Source organism: Glycine max, chromosome 15, assembly GCF_000004515.6.
Source record: "Glycine max cultivar Williams 82 chromosome 15, Glycine_max_v4.0, whole genome shotgun sequence".
Lineage (NCBI taxonomy): Eukaryota > Viridiplantae > Streptophyta > Magnoliopsida > Fabales > Fabaceae > Glycine > Glycine max.
This window is the reverse complement of record NC_038251.2, coordinates 12,288,755-12,308,561: the sequence shown is the minus strand read 5'-3', so window position 1 is coordinate 12,308,561 and position 19,807 is coordinate 12,288,755. Positions and strand designations below refer to the sequence as shown.

The window sequence follows — 19,807 nt, the reverse complement described above, 5'->3', positions numbered from 1 at the left end:
ACTTATTCATTTCTACTTAATGTGAGACTTCATCTTCATGCTTGTAGTCCAACAATAGCAAATTAATAGAAATAGAGATTATATGTTTTGGAATTTATCTGGCTCTAGATTTTCAAACTCCTGGCTGAAAGGAATAATATCACCTTGGTATTTGATATACAACATTTCCTGTACACTGAAGACAACCAAAACTATTCACACTGGTCTTCAGTCAAAATGTATATCTATATATTTACTATAGTAATCCTTGCTGCAAAATTTGTACTTAAGCTAAGCCTTTGGCTATTGCAATCTTCTAGGCATCACAGGATGACTGCAGGATAGGCTCTGTTGTAATACTTTAGCCAAAGCGTTGGAAGTTGAAAGGATGTGTATGTACAAATAGCAAGTTGCTCTTCCTATAGAGGGATCCAGCCCTGTTGATTATATAATTGAGGAATTAGCTAGGATGAGAGCAATGTCACATGTCCACATTGTTTTTAGGAAAATAAATAAGTAGAAAGAGGTCAGATGAGTCGTGCTTACCTTGATTAGTCCCGTCTCAGTACCACAAAAAATTATGTCATTGGCTGCGAGGATGCTTGTTATCTTGCTTCCAGCTGATATTCTCCCCAACTTTTTCGGTGCCTCCCTCAACCATATCTGGTTTAGGAAGTTAATTTCAGGTTAAGAAGTTAACTTGCTGCCTTTTGGTTAAACTTGGATATGGGGTAAAAATGAATGTGAAAATTTAATGGATCATTTCTATGGGTAATATTGGTCATGTTTGGATAAACTTTTCCATAAACACTTATAGGAGAAGAAAATAAGAAGGTAAAATGGTTGAGATTCTCCTGTATGTTAAAATCAATTTATACACCTAAGCTTTTGGAGAAGTCAGATGAGAGTTTCTATAAAAGTTAAGTACATATAATTTGATTTTAAGTCAAGGAAAAAGCTCAATTCATTTTAGTTTTTTATTTTCATATAAATGCTTATAGATAAGTTTATTCAAACAAGGTCATCGTATCGAACAATTGATCCATGCATTCTTTACCTCAATTTTTACACCATACCAGAAGAACCTTGAATGTAAATTGTCTAACAGAATTTATTATATGTTCCATTTAACTGTAGCAAGTTATCATGTGGAGCTTATCAGGTATTTTTGTATGTTCAGTGTTTAAATTGATAATTTTTCATTAAATACGTTTAGCTACCTGAATGTTGTTCGGTGAAGAGCTGGAGATTAGGTACAAGAAGTCTTCTACCACTTCCATGTCCACCACATTATCTCCTTTGTCCGTAAGAATTGAAACTTTTGGTCTCTTAGTTCTTTTCCATTCCTATATAATCCATCCATGTCAGGAGAAAGCAGTGTTTTTTTTTCCTAAGCTGAAGCTATAATTCTCACCTTGAATGTTGTGCCTTCAACATGCTTATTTGCACTATAGAGCCAGTCTCTATATGCTACAACTGCATTGATGGGCTTACTTTGCTTCCTCCAACTCCTTGTAGGGGGTTTGATTTCTAGTTCACGGTTGTGTGTTGAGGAATACTCCTAAAACAAAGTATCATGTCATGCTTGTACTTTATTGGTACTAGAAATCTAGAATGCATGTCATACAACAAAACACTAACCTGTATGCTTGAATCTGTGCATCCAAAATATAACTTTCCTTGAGCCACTGTCATGCATTTCACATGCTTACCTTTCAAAATATCTTTGGTCACTCTTGATTCATTAACTAGCTGCAAACGGTTAAGAAGATAAATGAATCTATTGTAAATGGTCTCTACTTTTGTTACCTGGTTATAGAGAGGATTTAGTGGTATATATGTGTGTGATTTTGTTTTCTTCAGTATAGCATGTCACAAATCATGGCAAGTTTTGAAGCCTCACCTTTAATCCCAGGCTTTCACTAATTGAAAAAATTGTTTCACCGTGTGCACGCAAATGATGAATTGGTTCCTTCAATGCTATAACTTCAACACATTCCAGCTTTCTCTGGATCATTTTCCACACCTATTTTATGTATGTTATTGTAAGATAATCAATTCATTTTTGTTACTAGAGATCTTGGTAGAGAAATAGAAAGTGGTGACCTTGGAATAAGTTTAAACTTACCCTTATGGTTTTATCAGTGGATCCACTTAAAAGACTGTCTGATGGCTCATAAAGTGAAAAACATGTCACAGACTTCTTGTGCTCTTTAATGTCCCATACAAGACTGGCTGAGTGCCCCCTAATATCCCAGACCTATAACTCAAAGGATGTCATAAAATGATTTAGCATGTAGTCTATATATATGAAAAAATGTGTAAATCATATCATGTGTTCCTTGCCTTGATTGATCCATCTGAATATCCACTGAACAGCAATCCCTTGAAGTAGATGAGGGAGCAAACAGCTAAGCTGAAGCCACAACCTGCCTCGAGGATTTGTGTGTGAACGCAAGAAATACGCTGCTCTTACCACCGCCATGATTTGGGTGATATCACAAAACATATCAGTAAGTGCTAGTTAATCATGGGAAATTTACACAAGTTCTTAACTTATATAATATTCATGCAAGTGATACAACTTAGTACATGAATGAATACTCACTGATATGTTTGGCAGCAAGAAATCGGCTACTCTGTGTAATTCCTCCGCCATCCAAATTATATTTGAAAGGCGTCTTAGTGATTCCTTTACTCCTTCTGAGAAATGCATTAGTTTTTGCTTTCCTACATGAAAAACACCGACTTAGTCGAGGAAATTAATATTTCCTGATCAAGAAGTACTCTATCATTCATTCATTCTAAGATTTTATTTTATTTTTTAAAAAGAGAATAACTGATTTTCTTTTTTCTCCAGTAAATCCTCTAACACAGTGCTCACAGGATTTCTGTCAAGTGCACATAACTGGCATAAGTTGAAATATTGGGATGAGAAAGACAAAGCAAAGATTTCATATTTATAATCAACATGCACAAAATTTCTTTGTTTATAACTATTTTGTGTTAATTAATAGCGTATGACATCCGTTAACTGACATAAACTATGTTGAGGACAATACCTTTCCCAGAGGCATAATTAAACATGCACATACATGCTAGAAGCCTTTCCTCCAACTCTATCCCAGGATGCAGAAACTGCTCAATTCCACTTAGTATAACCTCAGATGCAGAATAACTTATGCTGTCTGGGATTTTTGATATTTGACAACCAAGCCATGAAATGGCTATAAGGCAGTCTCTAGAAACCCTCTTTATCTTGCTTCTTAGCACCCTCTCTAAAGTATGGAAGACAGAATCCCCAAGGCTTATGATACATTTGGCAATTTTTCCACACCACAAATCTGTGCTCGTATCCTGCATTTAATGAAATTAATTCACCTCCTTTAACATGCTACGAAGCTCAGCTCATGCATATACTTTGAATTTTCTGACACAAAAACCTTTTTGGAAGCTTACCTGTAAACTCTGATCCAACCAGTTGAAGTTTCTTATCATATTCTGGTGATAGGGAGAGGTCAAGCCTGTCTTTCTCAGCAACCATGCAGCTGTGTATGGTTCTCCTGTCCAAGCATATGTACCAGCAAGATTTGATAGAATGGATGCAGCTAATATCTGCTCTGAACTTTCTTCAGATGTCATTGCCCTGAGAAGGATCTGCACTGCTTCTTCTCTGAACACGCCTTTGTCAGGGGAGTTCTGCATGATAATTTTGTTTTGTTAGTAATTAATGCTTTTAAACTCCATATGTTATCTTGTCAGAATCCTTTGGTCAAATTATATATATCCAAGCCTAAGATTTAGTGAAAAAAACAAGTTTCTAAACTTCAAATAATTTCAAATTAGAAATGCAAGATATTTTTCAATGGCTTTATGCTAAATGTATCATTTAGTGACTTCATGTACAAAGTTTACAAATTTCTAATATGTGAGACCCGCATGATATCTCCTTTTGATAAATATTATTGTTGCTTATTATTAATTGTGAACCTCATGAAAATTAATGAAATGGAAGGGAACTTTCCTATATACTGACTTAATATCTTTGTTCATTTGTAGGAGTTTAATGATTGAAATTCATGAACTGTAGACATATTTTTATGAATTTAAAAATTACCAGTATGTCTAACTGAAGCAAAATATTTGCTGCTAAAAGCTGGTGATCAGGTTGTAACTGATGTGCACAATGCATTAGTATCTGCATAATATTGATGCTGCTTTCTTGCTGTATACGCTGCAGCAGACTAATAGCTGATGATCTGAAAGAAATGAATCACGGTTACAGAAAACTCTCTTTGGACGAGGATTACAACTAATATATAAACAAAGCATCGGATTTACTTGTTAAATACATATTTGCTACAAATTCTACTCAGTTATATTCAAATAAAATTCAAATTAAATATTTGTCTGCATAGTTATATACCGTGGTATGCAAAGGATTTCATGAAAAAATTCAAGAGCTGTGCATTTGGCGCGGGTGTTTTCTGATTGCAGAAGGTGGATAAAGGGAGCAAGTGGAGTGAATTGTGACACATACTTTCTGCATTGTGCATCATACTGCATGCATTTTATAAGAATGGTGGTTAAAGAGAAAAATTCTTCTAGATTATCATTCCTGGCAACTTCAAGAAATCCGCTGAGAACATGTGGAGAACTGATGGTGGCCAAATGCATGTTATTTGTGGCATAGTCAAATGAAGTTACTAGTTCTTCGATGATCATCAATGATGCTGCATGAGGTGTCAAAAGAAGTGACTCTTGCTTATTCTTGTAACTATTTGAAGTGCATACAATCTCCACTAATATTGGAAGAAGTTCCAATGTTTTTATATCGATAGGTGAAGGATTTATTAAATAGATTAGAATTACTGCCTCATGGACATTTTGTTTTAGAGCACTTGCCAGATCACACAACCTTAAACCTTTCTTCTTGACATCTTCTATAATTGACTTGTTCCTTGAAATTATTGTTGTCAGAATAGATACTGATGCCCTTATTTTTCTTTCTTCTTTGGATGTAGAGATAGCTATTAGCAGCTCATCCAAAATCACATCCTTTAAGGAAGCATAAGTAGCGCCTGATGAACTAATCAAGCTCTCATAAATTGATGCAATGTCTACAGTATATTCTTCATCACATTTTCCTAATACCTCTGAATAATGTAGTTCTGAAATTCTCCTTTCAGTCAGTTCAGACAAGTCGCGCAGGGAATATCTTCTGGAGTTTGAACAAACTTCATCAAACTTTCCTAGGCTATATGATCTTTGTATCTCGGAACTTTCTTCATGATTTTTCTGGCTTGGCCTATGCTTGCAAGCTGATGTAAACGTTACATGATCAAACAATTTTTTTGGCTGTGATGCATCCTCGTTTAATTCATCCTCTACATGACAATTTAAGAGAGTATTTCCTGTTTTATCTCTGTATTTTGAGATAGATAAGGTAAAATCTTCTATGGACCTGTTGAATCTGCTAGAATCAAGCTTAATTATGTTTCTTTTGTCCAACTGTTCTTGCATTGGATGTTGATGAGCTTGAGGCAAACCAGAGTGTTGTTGTAGCTTCCTGCGAAGGTCAGTTATAAGAAATTCCACGAGACAATTATAAACTATAGTGTAGAATTAGCTTCTGTAGGATTAGATTAGAGATGGATTTTGAGTAAAACAAAGAAAATGCAGTTGATAAGACTGTTTAGGAGCCAAACCAGTTGTAGATTTCTGGTGGTAGATCATCTGCTTTGGTTATTGTGGTTTGTATATAAAATTTTCTGTCATCCACATTTTCCTGAAAATGAACAGATTGAGTTAACAACTTAGCATCCACTTTCAGATTCCTGTATAGTTGTCTTGCTTATAAGATCAAATTTGACCAATAGACATATATTTTAAGGGGGTTATGTCAACAAGAAATCTTTTGAATAGTTACCAGGTCCTTTCTGTCTCTAAAATCCTTATAGCATGCATCCACTGATACTGGTGTTTTAGAGTGTGCTTCTATCATCATATCTTTGAAGCATTTGATGCTTGACATTGTTTGGTCCTCTTTGCCTTGATACTGAACTGACTTCAGTTGTTTGAGGGCTTTCTTGTGACCTTCATATTCAGCAATATCCATGAATTGTTTTGACTCATGTTCCATTGTATGCGTCACATTTTGAGAATCAAGTGGATGAACCTTTTCATACTGCATACTCATATCAGAGTTTAGGGGAAATGAAAGGGGAACAAAAAAGAGAAGTTGTTGATGCATCTATGATCCAACATTGTAAGTTTCCAATTGTATACTATAAAATTTGGAAGTGTTTAAATGAAATAATTTGTTGTGTTATTGTCAGTAATAGAACTAAATAAGAACAAAGCTTACCATATTGCAACTTTTCAATCTTGGTTCGTGTTGAACTGAAGTTGAAGAAACACAGCTAGTATTTGGTACATCCCTGTTCACAATAGTAACTTATTTTTAGATGATACAGTAACATTCTAAAAATCCTTTGTCTTGACTTCAACAAATCAACCAGTATCTTATGTCAGTTATGTGTTTCTTGCCAATAATATCACTACATTCTCATCTTATCTTGTTTTGTCATTAATTATTAGAAAAACAACTATGGACTATGACTGAAATTATTTTATTATTCACTAAATATTTAACATATTTCAACCTAATTCACCATTAAAATTAACTGCATTTTTATTGTTTCTCTTCAAACCTAACCATTTGTCTTTGGAATAGTATTGTTAAAAAGATGCTTTTAGATGGATCTGTTATGTTAATTACCTAATGGTGAGTGGAATGGATGGAACAAAATGAAATGGCCACCATTCTATTGTTTGGATACTTTTGCAATGGAATGAAAAAAAGAGTGGTTCCATTCCATACCCCCAAATTGGAGAGCAAGAAAAAAAGAGGTATTAGATGAAATGAAATTCCATTACAATCCATCCTTTTTTAAACAATTCAAACAATTGCACTTAGTATCATTCTATTCCACCCTTTTCCATCAATCATTCAATCCTAACTTAGAACCAAAGTCTAGCTCACAAGTCCTAAAACTTCATGTGGTTTACATTTTTACTGCATACTTTTTGCCTGTTTTAGTTGAAATGTGTGTGAGACCAATCTCTTTGTTTTGGAACTGTCATTCTCATGAGCATTTACCAGCATTACTTTGGCTACAAGTCCCCCTCAAATAGAAACTTGAATTTTGCTAAATGGCCAAATCTAATCTTTTCACTACGTCACAGAAAACAACATTGCATTTTCTGGTTTTAGTTTTAATTTCTTCCTCAAACTATTGGAATTTCAGAACACACTAGGTTCCACTTATTGAACATAATGAGAGTTGTGTTGAACAGCAATGGTTAATCTTACACAGACCGTGGTGATTGTTTGCTGCAATAACTGCGCCACCATGGAGTCTCTCCATAAAGCATGACCTGGTAATACACAAGCCACTCCTTGTACTTCCTTGCCACCTCCTTAATTGCTTCATCCATCTCATCCTCAGAAGACACAGATTCCAGACTTCTACTGCTACTGTTTCTCTGCATCATGGTGATGCCTGATTGTGGGAAAAGACTTTCACAAAGTTGTGATGCAAATTCTGTCCAAACAAGCTTTGGTGAGACCAAAACTGCTTGGAGAAAATGCAGTGCTGCCTGCCACTCATCTCCCTGGAGCTTCCTAACCACTGAGAGGTAAAAGTAGGAGCAGCACACCAAGTAACGGTTTGGAATTGTGGCTGTGACCTCTTCCTCATCAAGCATTGCTGGCACCTGAAGCATTTGTTCTGAGTTCCTTAGCCTGAAGGATCTTTCTTCTGGCTGTTGAGCTTGAATTGCAGCCTCAATGCTGTCAATACCCCAATAGAGATTGGACAGCACTGATTGCTCAGAGAATTCAAAGAATTCCTGCTTTTGAATCCTCAAGTTGGAAGTGCATCTCAATTTTAGACCATTCCTGGTTTTCTCATCTTCCAAGGTGTCTTGAATGAACCTATTGATTGAAACAAGCACCCATATGTATTTGTGGTCTAACATCTCGTATAGCGTGTTTGGAAACTCGTTCAGAAGTGAGAAATCATGTTCGAGACGTGGAATCTATAAGTATTAGCTTCTTAAAATCACATCCCAAAAGTGGAACCAAACACGCTAATAATAGTCTTGAGATTATATATATCAATGAGGGAGATGGTGTTGAATATGAGAGAGGAGTTAATGTAAGTTGTGTAGTATGTGGTTATTAGATTAGAGGTAGAGAGGTTTAGCATCTGGTAGCAGTTTCCTCCCGTGACTGTTTTTAACAAGATTCCAAATTTCATAGGCCCTTTAATCTTGTATTGCTTTCAGACAAAAAAGAGACCGTTGTCTTTCCTTGAGAGGGAAAAAGGTCCAAAACATTAACCATTATAGTGCTCCACTTCACGTGTACCTTATCACTATGGCTTTTTCTTTCTCTTTACGTTTTTTCATTGCCGACTCTCCATAATGCTAAATGCCCATACATACTTGCATACTCTTGTTTATAAAATAAATTAGCTTGTGTTCTATCATTTATGTGCTTAGACAGATATCACAGGAAAGAGATGAAATCTAGTACACGCTAAGAATATTGTAGGGGAAATTAGGTTGTCGTCTTAGGTTTAATTATTTGCTCCCACTAGTGGTTCATTTGATGATCACACATGCACAAACTATGTGCTACATGCCTTGAAAATTAAAATATTCAATTCACATTTACAAGCACTTTTTTTGTAACATACATTGCTTTCCAAACATCCATGGCCTAAGGGGAAAACATTTCTTATATAGTTAGTATTCTTTGTTGCTTCAATTTGAAAAGCACTTTTCTTAAACAGTTTTTATTATCTTTATTTTTCGCAAACTGATAAATCCTTTGAGATGGCACTATTGTAAGATTGCGCTTGGACTTCAGCAAATCGCTTCAGAGAAAATTGGGTACCTTTACCTGTGGTCCTGTGAACATTGAAATATTAGTAAAAAACTGTAATATGTCAACGTTAGAGTCGTAAGCTTAATTGGGGTTTGGTTAGTTAAGCACTTATTTATTAAAAACTTATGATCACACTGGTTTATTTTGATAAGATTCATGATTTTTTTTTTTTGAGACAGATAAGTTTCATGATACCAATTTAATAAAATAAGTTTTTTTTTAAAAATAAAACAAAGGGTCGTAAGTCATTTTGTAAACTTAACCAAACACTTATTTTAACGCTTATATGATAAAATAAACCAAATAAGTTTATGTTTGGGTCAGCGTTTACAAAATTATTGTTTTCTTAAAAATAATTTTAAAGTGAAGTGATTTATAGTTGAAATTTAATATAACCTTTTTCATCTAATAAAATAACTACCTAAAGTTAATTTAACACAAAATCCACTTTGGATTTAGAAATAATTTCTCAACACATAATTACATTTATCTAAAACAATGTTTAATTGTATTTCAAGATAATCTTAAGAGATTAAAGTAAAAGTATGTTTACATTGCCGTTTGAATTGTGGCAGCACAAAACTCTATAAGACTATGCAGCTCCACCGCATAAGTAGGGAAAAGCATGCTTTTGGAAACGGAGGTTGAATTTGTTGAAACAGCAATCCAAACACATATTTAATTTAATACAGCTCTTCTAAAAGCTTCCTAAAGTAGAGTTTGTCTACAATGTACAGAGTGAAGATCATATTACCCTTTAAACTATATTACCATTTAAACATAACCTTCCTTTGAAATTTAGAATCTGCACCATTTAAAAGAAACTGATCAGAAGCCAGCAGGGTACACATGTAAACATTAGTGGGTGTTATGTCAATTTAGAGCTTGGAAGTATTGGGGGTGAAATCCCTCTCAAAGCTGGAATTGCCATAGACTTGATTCTTTGACAACTGTGCCCTCGTGGCTCCACAGAGAGTATGTTGACCTGTCAGGACAAAATTCATCATGATCTGACTGGACCATTTCATCTATAATCATTCACTCCTCCTGCAACATTCTGCTTATTCACGGGACATTCAACAGAATACTAATTTCATATGCACCTTCCTAGTAGTATATATAAGTATTGAAGAATAAATTCCTTTTCTGTTCATTTTTATAATAAAGTACAACTTTATTAATGTTCTTATTTAGTTGATGTTTGATTTTTAGAATGTGTTTGGAAATACGTTTAAATTACAGTTCAACGATTTTTTTTTACTTTCAAAGTTAAAAAAATACCAAAGCAATTTGAGGGAAACTTTTCCTGAAACGCCAATCGTTAAGTTGAATCTAACTCCTGTCCAAATTAGTAATTAAAATTATTAAAACAAGTTATGAATAATATATATAAAAATTTAACTAGAATAAACTTACAAAAGTTTTTTTCATTATTAATTAACCAATTTTGTATTTTCTAATCATTGGGAATTGTTGATTGTATTGATAATTATTTTTTAGTTTCTTTTTGACAGAATTTCTAAGTTACTATTATACTGATACTAAAATATAAACTACTAGAACAATGTTTTCAAAATGATTATCCATGAAAAGGGTACTTGGGACTAAGATTTGATTTTCAGATAAGATTTTAGGATTATGACTATAGAGAGTTTTTTTGCTTGGGACCAATAAGAATAAAAAAAAACAGCATTGTATATTCGTATTTTGTATTGTATGGTGGCGTTAATGTCCAATAATACGAGGCTATAATCTGTAATGAAAAGGACTTAACAGTTGGGAAGTGATGAAAGCCATTCATTTATTGGAATGACACTGTAAAGGAACTGTGTTCCACACCATTCACAACATTGACCCGAGACCCCAAAAGTTCATCGGTTACCGATATTATCGTGCTGCAATTTTATTTGATGTTTTAAAATTAAAAAGTCACTTACAATAAAGAAATTCCATTGGCAGTCAAGGATTTGAAACAACAGAAAATTATTTTCATTAAATGTCGTATCACAGGAGCATGTTCACTATGTGAACAACAAAGTACTAATAGTTTTATTAATTTGAGTTTAGTGGTATTAAAAAAATATGAAATAAAAATTAGTTTTGTAATTTTATTAGATTTGATTTGTGTGTTTCTTTTTCTGCCTTGCCTTATGTTTTCATTCATTTGAATTTTGATCCTCACTGATAATGAATTGATCTTTACCTTTTTTTTTGACATTTAAGTTTTAGTTCTAATTAAGTATTAAAGAAGGAGGAGGGTGTATTTGATGCATATTAAGGTACAACATAAAAAAGACCAATATAGGACAAATACTAATGTTATAAGACAATTTTTTGCATTGTTGATTAGACAACGAGCATTACAAACAAAATAACATGAAATTTACAACAATACCATTTTTAAAATTAATTAATAATTATCTTAATATAATTTATTAATTATATTAATACAATAAGAATGATAGTGGGCACGAGCAGTGGTGGTGACCGTGATCGTAGCAACGAGGACAACAATAATGACAGAGACATTGGAAGCTATAATGTTGATGGTAGTGCTACAAAGATAGTGATAATGATGGTGATTATGGTTGTGCACGACGATGACAATAACGACAACAATAGCCATAACGATAATAGTAAGATGTTGAAGGCAACAATAATGATGATGGAGAAGATATGAGAGAAAAAAAATATATTAGTTATTAAACAAGAAATAAAAATGAGTATTTTATACTCATCATGATAAAAAGTTACCGCATCTAGCTAATAACAAAAAAATTGAGTATTTATCTTCATTTGATTTATGTTATCCATGATTTTAAATCCAACATAGAATAATCATATTTATACTACCCAGTACCATAGTTCTTGGCATATTAAATAAATCCTACAAAAGGTTATGAGAAAACAGTCATTTAAATTAGCAGAAAATTAAATTAAAAAGGAGAAATTAAACAAGAATTTAAATTAATTAATTAAAAACATAAAGGAAAAGAAAAACCAATTGTTATATAAGTTAATTTCAGAAGATGAAAATGTTAGAAACTTAGCCTATCAGAGTTACTCTTTGATATAATGTTAATGATTTTTCTCTATTTATAATTATTTCAATTTACACATGCATCCACTAGTACACTCTAACTTTGGTCCCCGCATGAAAAAGCCTAATTTATTTATTTTCTCTCTCAAATCTCTTTGCAGAGCTAAAATAGTAAATTGCATTAAGAATATAGATGTATAACAGGCTAAACAAAAACCAACTTATCCCTAATGAGGACTTTATTTAGATACTCTTTCCTAATTCTATTAGAAAATAACATTTTTCAATGCTACCCCGTAAAACTTACCATGCAAATAGGTGATCAAGCCACAAATAATAATTTATGCTCAAGAAAGGATAATGCAAATGTAATATTGTTAAATAGATAGGAAAAGAAATTATATCAAGATTAGCTGGCTACGAAGTTCCCAATAAATGAGGTTTAGTCTCTCATTGTCATGAAGGCTTTACAATTGCAAGAGAGAAATATTTAGTAAAGAGAGAAAAGATAAGAAAGGGAATGAATGACTCCCAATGTTTGCTTCTCCTTCTTCTAGCATTTGTCTTCTATAAAGAATTGTATTCTCTTGGAATTTTTGTATATTTTTTCCTTCTTCTCTCTTATTCTTTTATAGATGCATATTAGCTTAGTGCTAAGTGGGCTCGTCGTACTAAGCTCGTCTTTACTTTCCTGAATTAACCTATTTTCCTTAATTTACTCTGCTTTCCTTAATTAGCTTACTTTTCTTAATTATCCTACTTTTTTGGGCTTTATTTTACTCACTAAGCATCATAAATTCATCACTTTTAATATTCTCTACACAAAAACTTAAATGATGTTAATTTAACAATTATTTACTCAAAAAGAAAGAATTAGGAGAGAAAAATTACAAATTCTTATATAATTTAACCCAAATACTCATAATTAACCGTTATCAGTATCCTTAATGAAAAGAACCCTAGTGCCACTAGCAGCTTGAACCTAAACAGTGTGAGAAACTGAAACATGGAAGATGAAGACAATGGACATGATGTACGTGGCGGTTTAAGGCAGCAATACTATTCGTGTGACAACAACAACGTTGTGGTGTGGTGTTTGCGGTGATCGCCAACCGCCAGAGAAAGAACAATAGAAAGGGAAGGAGAGAAACAAACATGTTGGAACTACAGTGATGGAGTTGTGACATTGAAATGATAGTGGTGGAGATTTGGAGAAGAGATGGGCTATGCAGATCTTACTCATAACCCATAGATCTTTCATCAGTGCTAGTAGAGCCACCACAAAACAACACAACTTATGTTGAAACATTATTGCTACTATCGCCGCAGATCGACAAAAGGCCCAATGTTTAAACTCAAACACAACAAACTGGATTTGACCAATTTTCCTTTCGATTATTGACCTCTCCTTGTTGATTTTATTTTTGAATGTAATTTTTAATTTATTTTTTCGATTTGAAGTTTTGTTTGTGTTAATTTTTGGTATTATTGATATGTTTAATTTTTGAATATGATTGTCCATTGTTTTTTTGTTATCGACATTGTTTTATGGATTGATGGGTTTGGTTCCACACTTTGTATTACTGTCCACTATTTCCTAGATCTTCATTCCAAAGCACAACATATAGGAATTCAACTTTTTTGTTTCTTGTGTGTCTCTTGTTGATGTTCTTTATTTGGGCTAGCCGCAGTGGAAGATCGACGTGGAGAGAGAAGGGAGAGGATGTGCAAGGGATAAATTTGTCAAATAAATTTAAGACATTAAAATAATTAAAAAAAATAAAATTATGGTTTAAACAAGTTGTAGGTAACTAATCTTGATCCTTAACTTTTTAAAAACAAAATCTAATTTTGATGACCATAATCCCCCTATTCAATTTGATCACCCCAGATGTCATGAGTAAGATATACACATATCTCTTCTTTCTTTTATTGAAACATCTCTCTTTTCTTTCACATTTCACACATTAGTGAAATTGGATTTTAATATGTTTTGTTGCCTAATACTTTTTCTTTATAGTGACACACCGTCAAAGACTTTAATTTGTGTTTATTCTTTCTTTAAAATTAAAAAAATAATTGTGGAACAACAACATCATTTGAATATTTTAAATCTATCTATGATTTTTTGTCTTAAAAAAATACTAATACTCTTTTGATGTTTTTTAAGTTTTAAAATTACATAAAATATAATTTTTTAAATAAATTTTAATTAAAAATAAACACAAATGAACCCTTGCATATAGTGGATCAAAGTCAATTCACAACATGTTTGGTCAAGCGGTGAGTTTTAAAAAAATCGATTATATTTTTGTGGCAATTAAAGCTAAGCTACAATATGTTACTTCAAGATTTTTTTGGGTAAAATATATATGTTTGGTTGACTCGCTGTCAAGCTAAACACGTTATTAATATTCTACAAAATAACTCCAAACACTTGTATTTTTTGGAAGGATTTTTTTTTCTTTTTGTTTTTAACACCTCATCCTGTGTTATTTTTTTATTATTAATTTAAATAAATCTTAATAATCAAGAACTAGCCGATGATGACAAAAAAAAAGTTGGGTGTGTATTTCACACCAATAAACATAATTAGAAAAAAAAAAACAAATTTTGTTATTTTATTTTTACTTTAGATAAAGTTATATGAGATATATATATCAATTATTTTACTCTAGTTAAAAAATTTCCTCTTGAAATATTGCATGGGAGTATGAGTGAATTACGTTATTTGTGTATTTTGAACTCTATTAATTAAATACTTGACCAAACTGTGTACCAAAAAAGATTGAAACCGTACCAAAACCATGCTCGATGAAGTTCATTTATTTTGATAAATAAATAAATTCAAGTTTCTCTTTAAACTTGATTATATAAATGATGAGCAAGTTTGATGTTTAGGATACTAGAAATTTTTTTTTTGGTGTATGGGATACTATAAAGATTGATAGGACAAGAATAGGAATTGAATGTAAGTTTTATTAAATAATAAATAAAAAATCTTAAAATATAAAAGTGTTTAATGGATAATAATAAAATAATCAATTTAAAATGAGTTAAATAAATCAAACTTAAATATAATTTTTTAACGAATCAAATCTAAATATTAAATTTAATCACTTTTATGAAGGAAATTTGAACACTAGTAGTATATATATATTTTTCGTAAACCAAAGTTAATCTTCGAGCATTTAGTTTAGCTTGACTTGCTTACACTTCTAATCATGGCAGGACTGTTTCCGTGTGTGATGATACAACTCTTGGGTTGTTTTCATGAATATGGATAATCAATTTGTCATAATTAATTAAGCCACGCTATGTACTCACGAGATTGCTTTCTATTCCCACTCGATCGCCATATGATGTCATTATTGATTCAATTATTAGGTAAATCCAAAGATCTCTTTGGCATCACTTAATAATCTAATTAGACCCTAAGCAAAAATATTAAAGAACCAGAAAATACAATTTGACTTTAATTTGTTGTTGAGCATCGAGAAGATCCAATAGAAGAGAGAACTGCATTTATGGTGCATGTGTATATGCAGGTAGGGAAATAATTAATTATATACATTAACTTGAGCTTATATAAAATAGGTTAAATGACTGATTTGATCATTTAATTATTAAATAATTTAATTTTATATTTAAATTTTAAAAAATATTAAATTAGGTTTTTCCATCCAAATTAAAATAAACGGTATTAATGAATTAAAGATATTAATCAATTTTACATTTTATGACAATTAAAAACTATCAATAACTAATTTTCACATATTGATAGTTTCAAAGCAACCACTAATTATTTTTAAAAGCAAAAATATAAATTAGTTCTCCAAAATGATGAAAAGGTCATATAAAACCCTAACTAAATCTTAACTCAAATCCAAATCAAATCTCAACTACAAGTCATAATCCGATCCCCAAAAAAAAAGGAAATAAAAGCAAGAGCATCAATTTGAAATGTTTAATTCGATCTCAACCATCGCCATGTTGTCCTTTATTTCTGCCCACTCTCATAGTCTCTTCTACAGAGTCTTCAATGGCTTAGAGAAGCTTCTTTTAGATTTGGTAGCCTCATTCCCAGCTATAGCGTGAGTAATCGAGTGACATCGGGTTGCGTTGACGCACCACACGACGAAGGTGAACACGACTAGATCCTCGTGCAGTCGTTTGAGAAGCTAGAAAAGGTGCCAAACATGATCCAACTTATCATGGGGATTGTGGTGGCGACGATCACGATGGACTTGCGGGACTTCGACGCTATGAAGCGCACAATGGATGATACAGGCCCTATTGACCTACTGCTTCTAAATCACAATGTGTTCGTGTTGTTGCTTCCTGACATCAATCTCATGGAAACATTGTGTGTAGTTTCAAGCCAAAAGATAAGGTGCATGCATATTGGAAATTGGATTTTTATTACTAAGGTTTAGGTGGCTTAAATGCAAAATGAAAGATTGCATTTTACTAAATGAACCTTAGTTGAATGGATGCATTGGAAGTTGTTTTTATTTCAACTTCAAAGAGAGCTTATTTATTATAGTTGGTGACAATCTTCACTATAAATAGAGAAGATAATTAGTGGAGAAACACAACACATGAAGAGAGAGTGTGAAATAAAGTCACTTTGTTAAGAGAAAAGTGTCTTTGTGTGAAAGTGTTATCATTTCTTGTAACCATTGAGTGGGGTATTCAGGTTTGTAGAGTGATACACTATTTGGGGTGGGTTACAATCTTTTAATCATTTTTGTGATAGTGAAATACTTTTTGAGACGATTCCGTGGACTAGGTAAGAGATGTCGAACCACGTTAAATTCTTGTGTTTGTTATTATTTTTCATATGGCATAATCTTTGTTGCATTCTCACGATCCTTCGTGGATGTGGATAATTTTATTTGTGGGAGCGTTGATTATTCAATAGTGATATCAAAGCTATGGTCGAGAACACACAAAGGTTCAAGATACAGTTTTTTGATGGAAAAATAAAATTTATGATTTGCCAGAGTACTATTCAAGACCTTTTGGTGCAACAATGTCTTGATCAGGAGTTAGAAGAAGAAATGCCAGCTTCTATAAATGAAACCGAGTGGACTAAGATCCAAAGGAGGATTGTGAGGACGATTTGGTTAGCCTTTGCTCTTGAGATAAAACAAACCGTGTTGAAGGAGACAACATCGAAGGTCTTGTGGGAGAAGCTCAAGAATATCTATGCGTCAAAGTCACTAACCAATCGACTAATCGCCTTTATTTGAAGATGGAGTAGTATCAACTCAAAATGGAGATGGGAGGAGATCTTTATGACCACATCAACAAGTTCAATCAGCTAGTAAGTCAATTGTTGAATGCAAATTATAAAATCTCTGATGAGGAGCAGACACTGTTCTTGTTGGTCTCACTACCAAGGTCCTTCAAAGCTTTGGTTCAAAAGTTATTTGTGTGAAGATCAACTTTGAATTTGGATAAGGTGACTGTTGCTCTTAGAGAAAATGAGAGAATGATGAGAACTGAAAATGTTGATAATGAGCATAATGTAATAGTTATGGTGGAGTCTGAGCGAAGGAGGAATCATTCAAGGAGACATGATGGTCCAAGAAGAAGATTAAAATTGCAATCACATCCACAACAAGATATGAGTAACATTCAATGTTACTATTGTAGTGAGAATGGTCATGTGCAAGTGAGGTGCAAACAAATGAAGGAGGACTTGAAGAAATTGAGAGATATGAACAAAGATGGTTCCAACTCCCAAGCTAATGTAGTAAAAAGTGTTGAAGATGAAGATGATGTGTTTTTGGCAACAAATGATGAGGTTGCAAAAACAAAATGGGTGATGGATTCTGCTGCCTCAAAACACATTTGCAGAGATCGAGAGATGTTTGATACTTTGAAAATCGATGGAGAATTTGGTCATTTTAAGTTAGGGAATGGTGGGAAAATGAAGGTTGAAGGCATAGGGAGCGTCAAGATGAAGCTCCATGATGGTGCTATTTGAACTTTCTCAAATGTGAGGTTTGTACCTTCTGTTATTGTCAATATGATTTCTATAGGAGATATGATATCACAAGGGTACAAGTATGTTGGTTCAAAGTGGGGATGCAAGGTGTACAAGAGGAGACACTTGGTGTTGCGAGGACAAAAAAATAAAGGTAACATTTGTTATTTGGATGGTCAAGCCTTGAAGAGGAACCATGATAGCAAAGTGAAGAAGAAAATGAAGTTTTCTAATGTTGTGGATGTGTTGGGAGATACTTTTGTTAGAGGGAGAGTTTGTTCACTTTCAAATTGATGGAAAAATATTTCTCTTTTGGCTTGAGGGGGAGACTTGTAGAGTTTCAAGCCAAAAGATAAGGTACCTGCATATTGGAAATTTGATTTTTATCACTAAGGTTTAGGTGGCTTAAATGCAAAGTGGAAAATTGCATTTTATTAGATGAACCTTAGTTGAATGGATGCATTGAAAGTTATTTTTGTTTCAACTTCCAAGGGAGCTTATTTATTATAGTTGGTGACAATCTTCACTATAAATAAATAAGAGAATTAGTGGAGAAACACAACACATAAAGAGAGAGATTGTGAAATAAAGTCACTTTGTTGAGAGAAAAATGTATTTGTGTAAGATTGTTATTATTTCTTGTAACCATTAAGTGTGGTACATGGGTTTATAGAGTGATACACTATTTGGGATGAGTTATAATTTTGTAATCATTTTTGTGATAGTGAAATACTTTCTGAGACAGTTGCGTGAATGTAGGCAAGAGGTGTCAAACCAGATTAAATTTTTGTGTTTGTTATTATTTTTTATACGGCGTAATCTTTGTTGTGTTTTCACGATCATTTGTAGGTATGTATAATTTTATTTGTGGGAGCATGGATTATCCAACACATTGAATCTCATTAAAGCTGCATGGGATTTCTAGGTTCTGGCCCTCTAGGTTGGGTTCTTAGTTTTTAAGTGTTCTAGTTTAAAGAACATAAATAAAGGAATTAAGGATTTGGGTTTTTTCTTTTACAATAATTCATAACTTTTTTTTTAATTTAAAAATTTACAATAATAATAGTGGTGGTTTTTAATTGCCACTATATTTAATAGGGTTTATTAGATTATCAGAAAGTGAATGAGAGCGACACATCGCATTAACACCATTAACTTCAATTTGGACGGAAGAACCTAATTGAATCATTTTTAAAAGATGACCACATTAAATCATTTAATAATCAGAGGACCAAATCGAACTTTAAAAAATAAATTAGAGGGTCAAAATAGTAATTTAGCCTATAAATAAAAGAAAAATGACTATGTGGTGTAAAATAGTTTTGCATTATCATCTAATTAATCAAATATCATTATATATGATAAGTTAGTTATACCCTTATTTTTACTTAATTCTTATATAGGTATTCTTTATCTTCATCATTCATTTTCTTAAGATCTAATACATAAAATTAGTGATTTATTATAACAATTAGATTTCAAGTAAATAAATGGTGAGAATGAAAAGTAATTCTAAAAGGCTTACTTTTAGTGTAAGTTGATCTCTCTTCATTTTTATATATTTTATACATTTATCATAAATAAAATAGAAATAATAAATGATGGAGAAGTTAAAATAATTATAATATAACCAAAAATATTGATGACATTCATTTTTAATATGTATATTATTCTCTTAAATAAAAAACAAAAACAGGCGTAATAATTAATGATATGCTAATAGAGTTTTTTCCCCTCGCCCTCAGTACAACTTTCTTTGCTTAAAACACGCATCGCCCAAAACTAAACGACGTAACATGCTTAGATTTACGTTTACCTTTGCTATGTCATTTTTCAC

The 19,807-nt window shown here is 32.5% G+C and overlaps 1 protein-coding gene across 2 annotated transcripts; it reads right to left on the bottom strand.

The window, feature by feature from the left end:
• Nucleotides 1–85: 85 nt before the first annotated feature.
• LOC100782870 (putative E3 ubiquitin-protein ligase LIN-1) lies at nt 86–8,294 on the bottom strand. 2 transcript variants are annotated; one of them, XM_006597665.4, is made up of 17 exons: nt 7,355–8,294; nt 6,347–6,419; nt 5,909–6,166; nt 5,688–5,767; nt 4,406–5,548; nt 4,097–4,238; nt 3,439–3,678; nt 3,042–3,336; nt 2,588–2,709; nt 2,326–2,445; nt 2,108–2,239; nt 1,883–2,005; nt 1,621–1,731; nt 1,394–1,540; nt 1,200–1,325; nt 526–642; nt 86–416 (listed from the first exon to the last, which is right to left on the bottom strand). In XM_006597665.4, the coding sequence occupies exons 1-17, from the start codon at nt 8,020–8,022 to the stop codon at nt 399–401; spliced, it is 3,915 nt and encodes a 1,304-aa protein (XP_006597728.1). In that variant the 5' UTR covers nt 8,023–8,294; the 3' UTR covers nt 86–398. The 2 variants fall into 2 exon arrangements, with proteins under 2 accessions (XP_006597728.1, XP_006597729.1); XM_006597666.4 differs by having other exon boundaries at nt 7,361–8,294.
• Nucleotides 8,295–19,807: the final 11,513 nt, after the last annotated feature.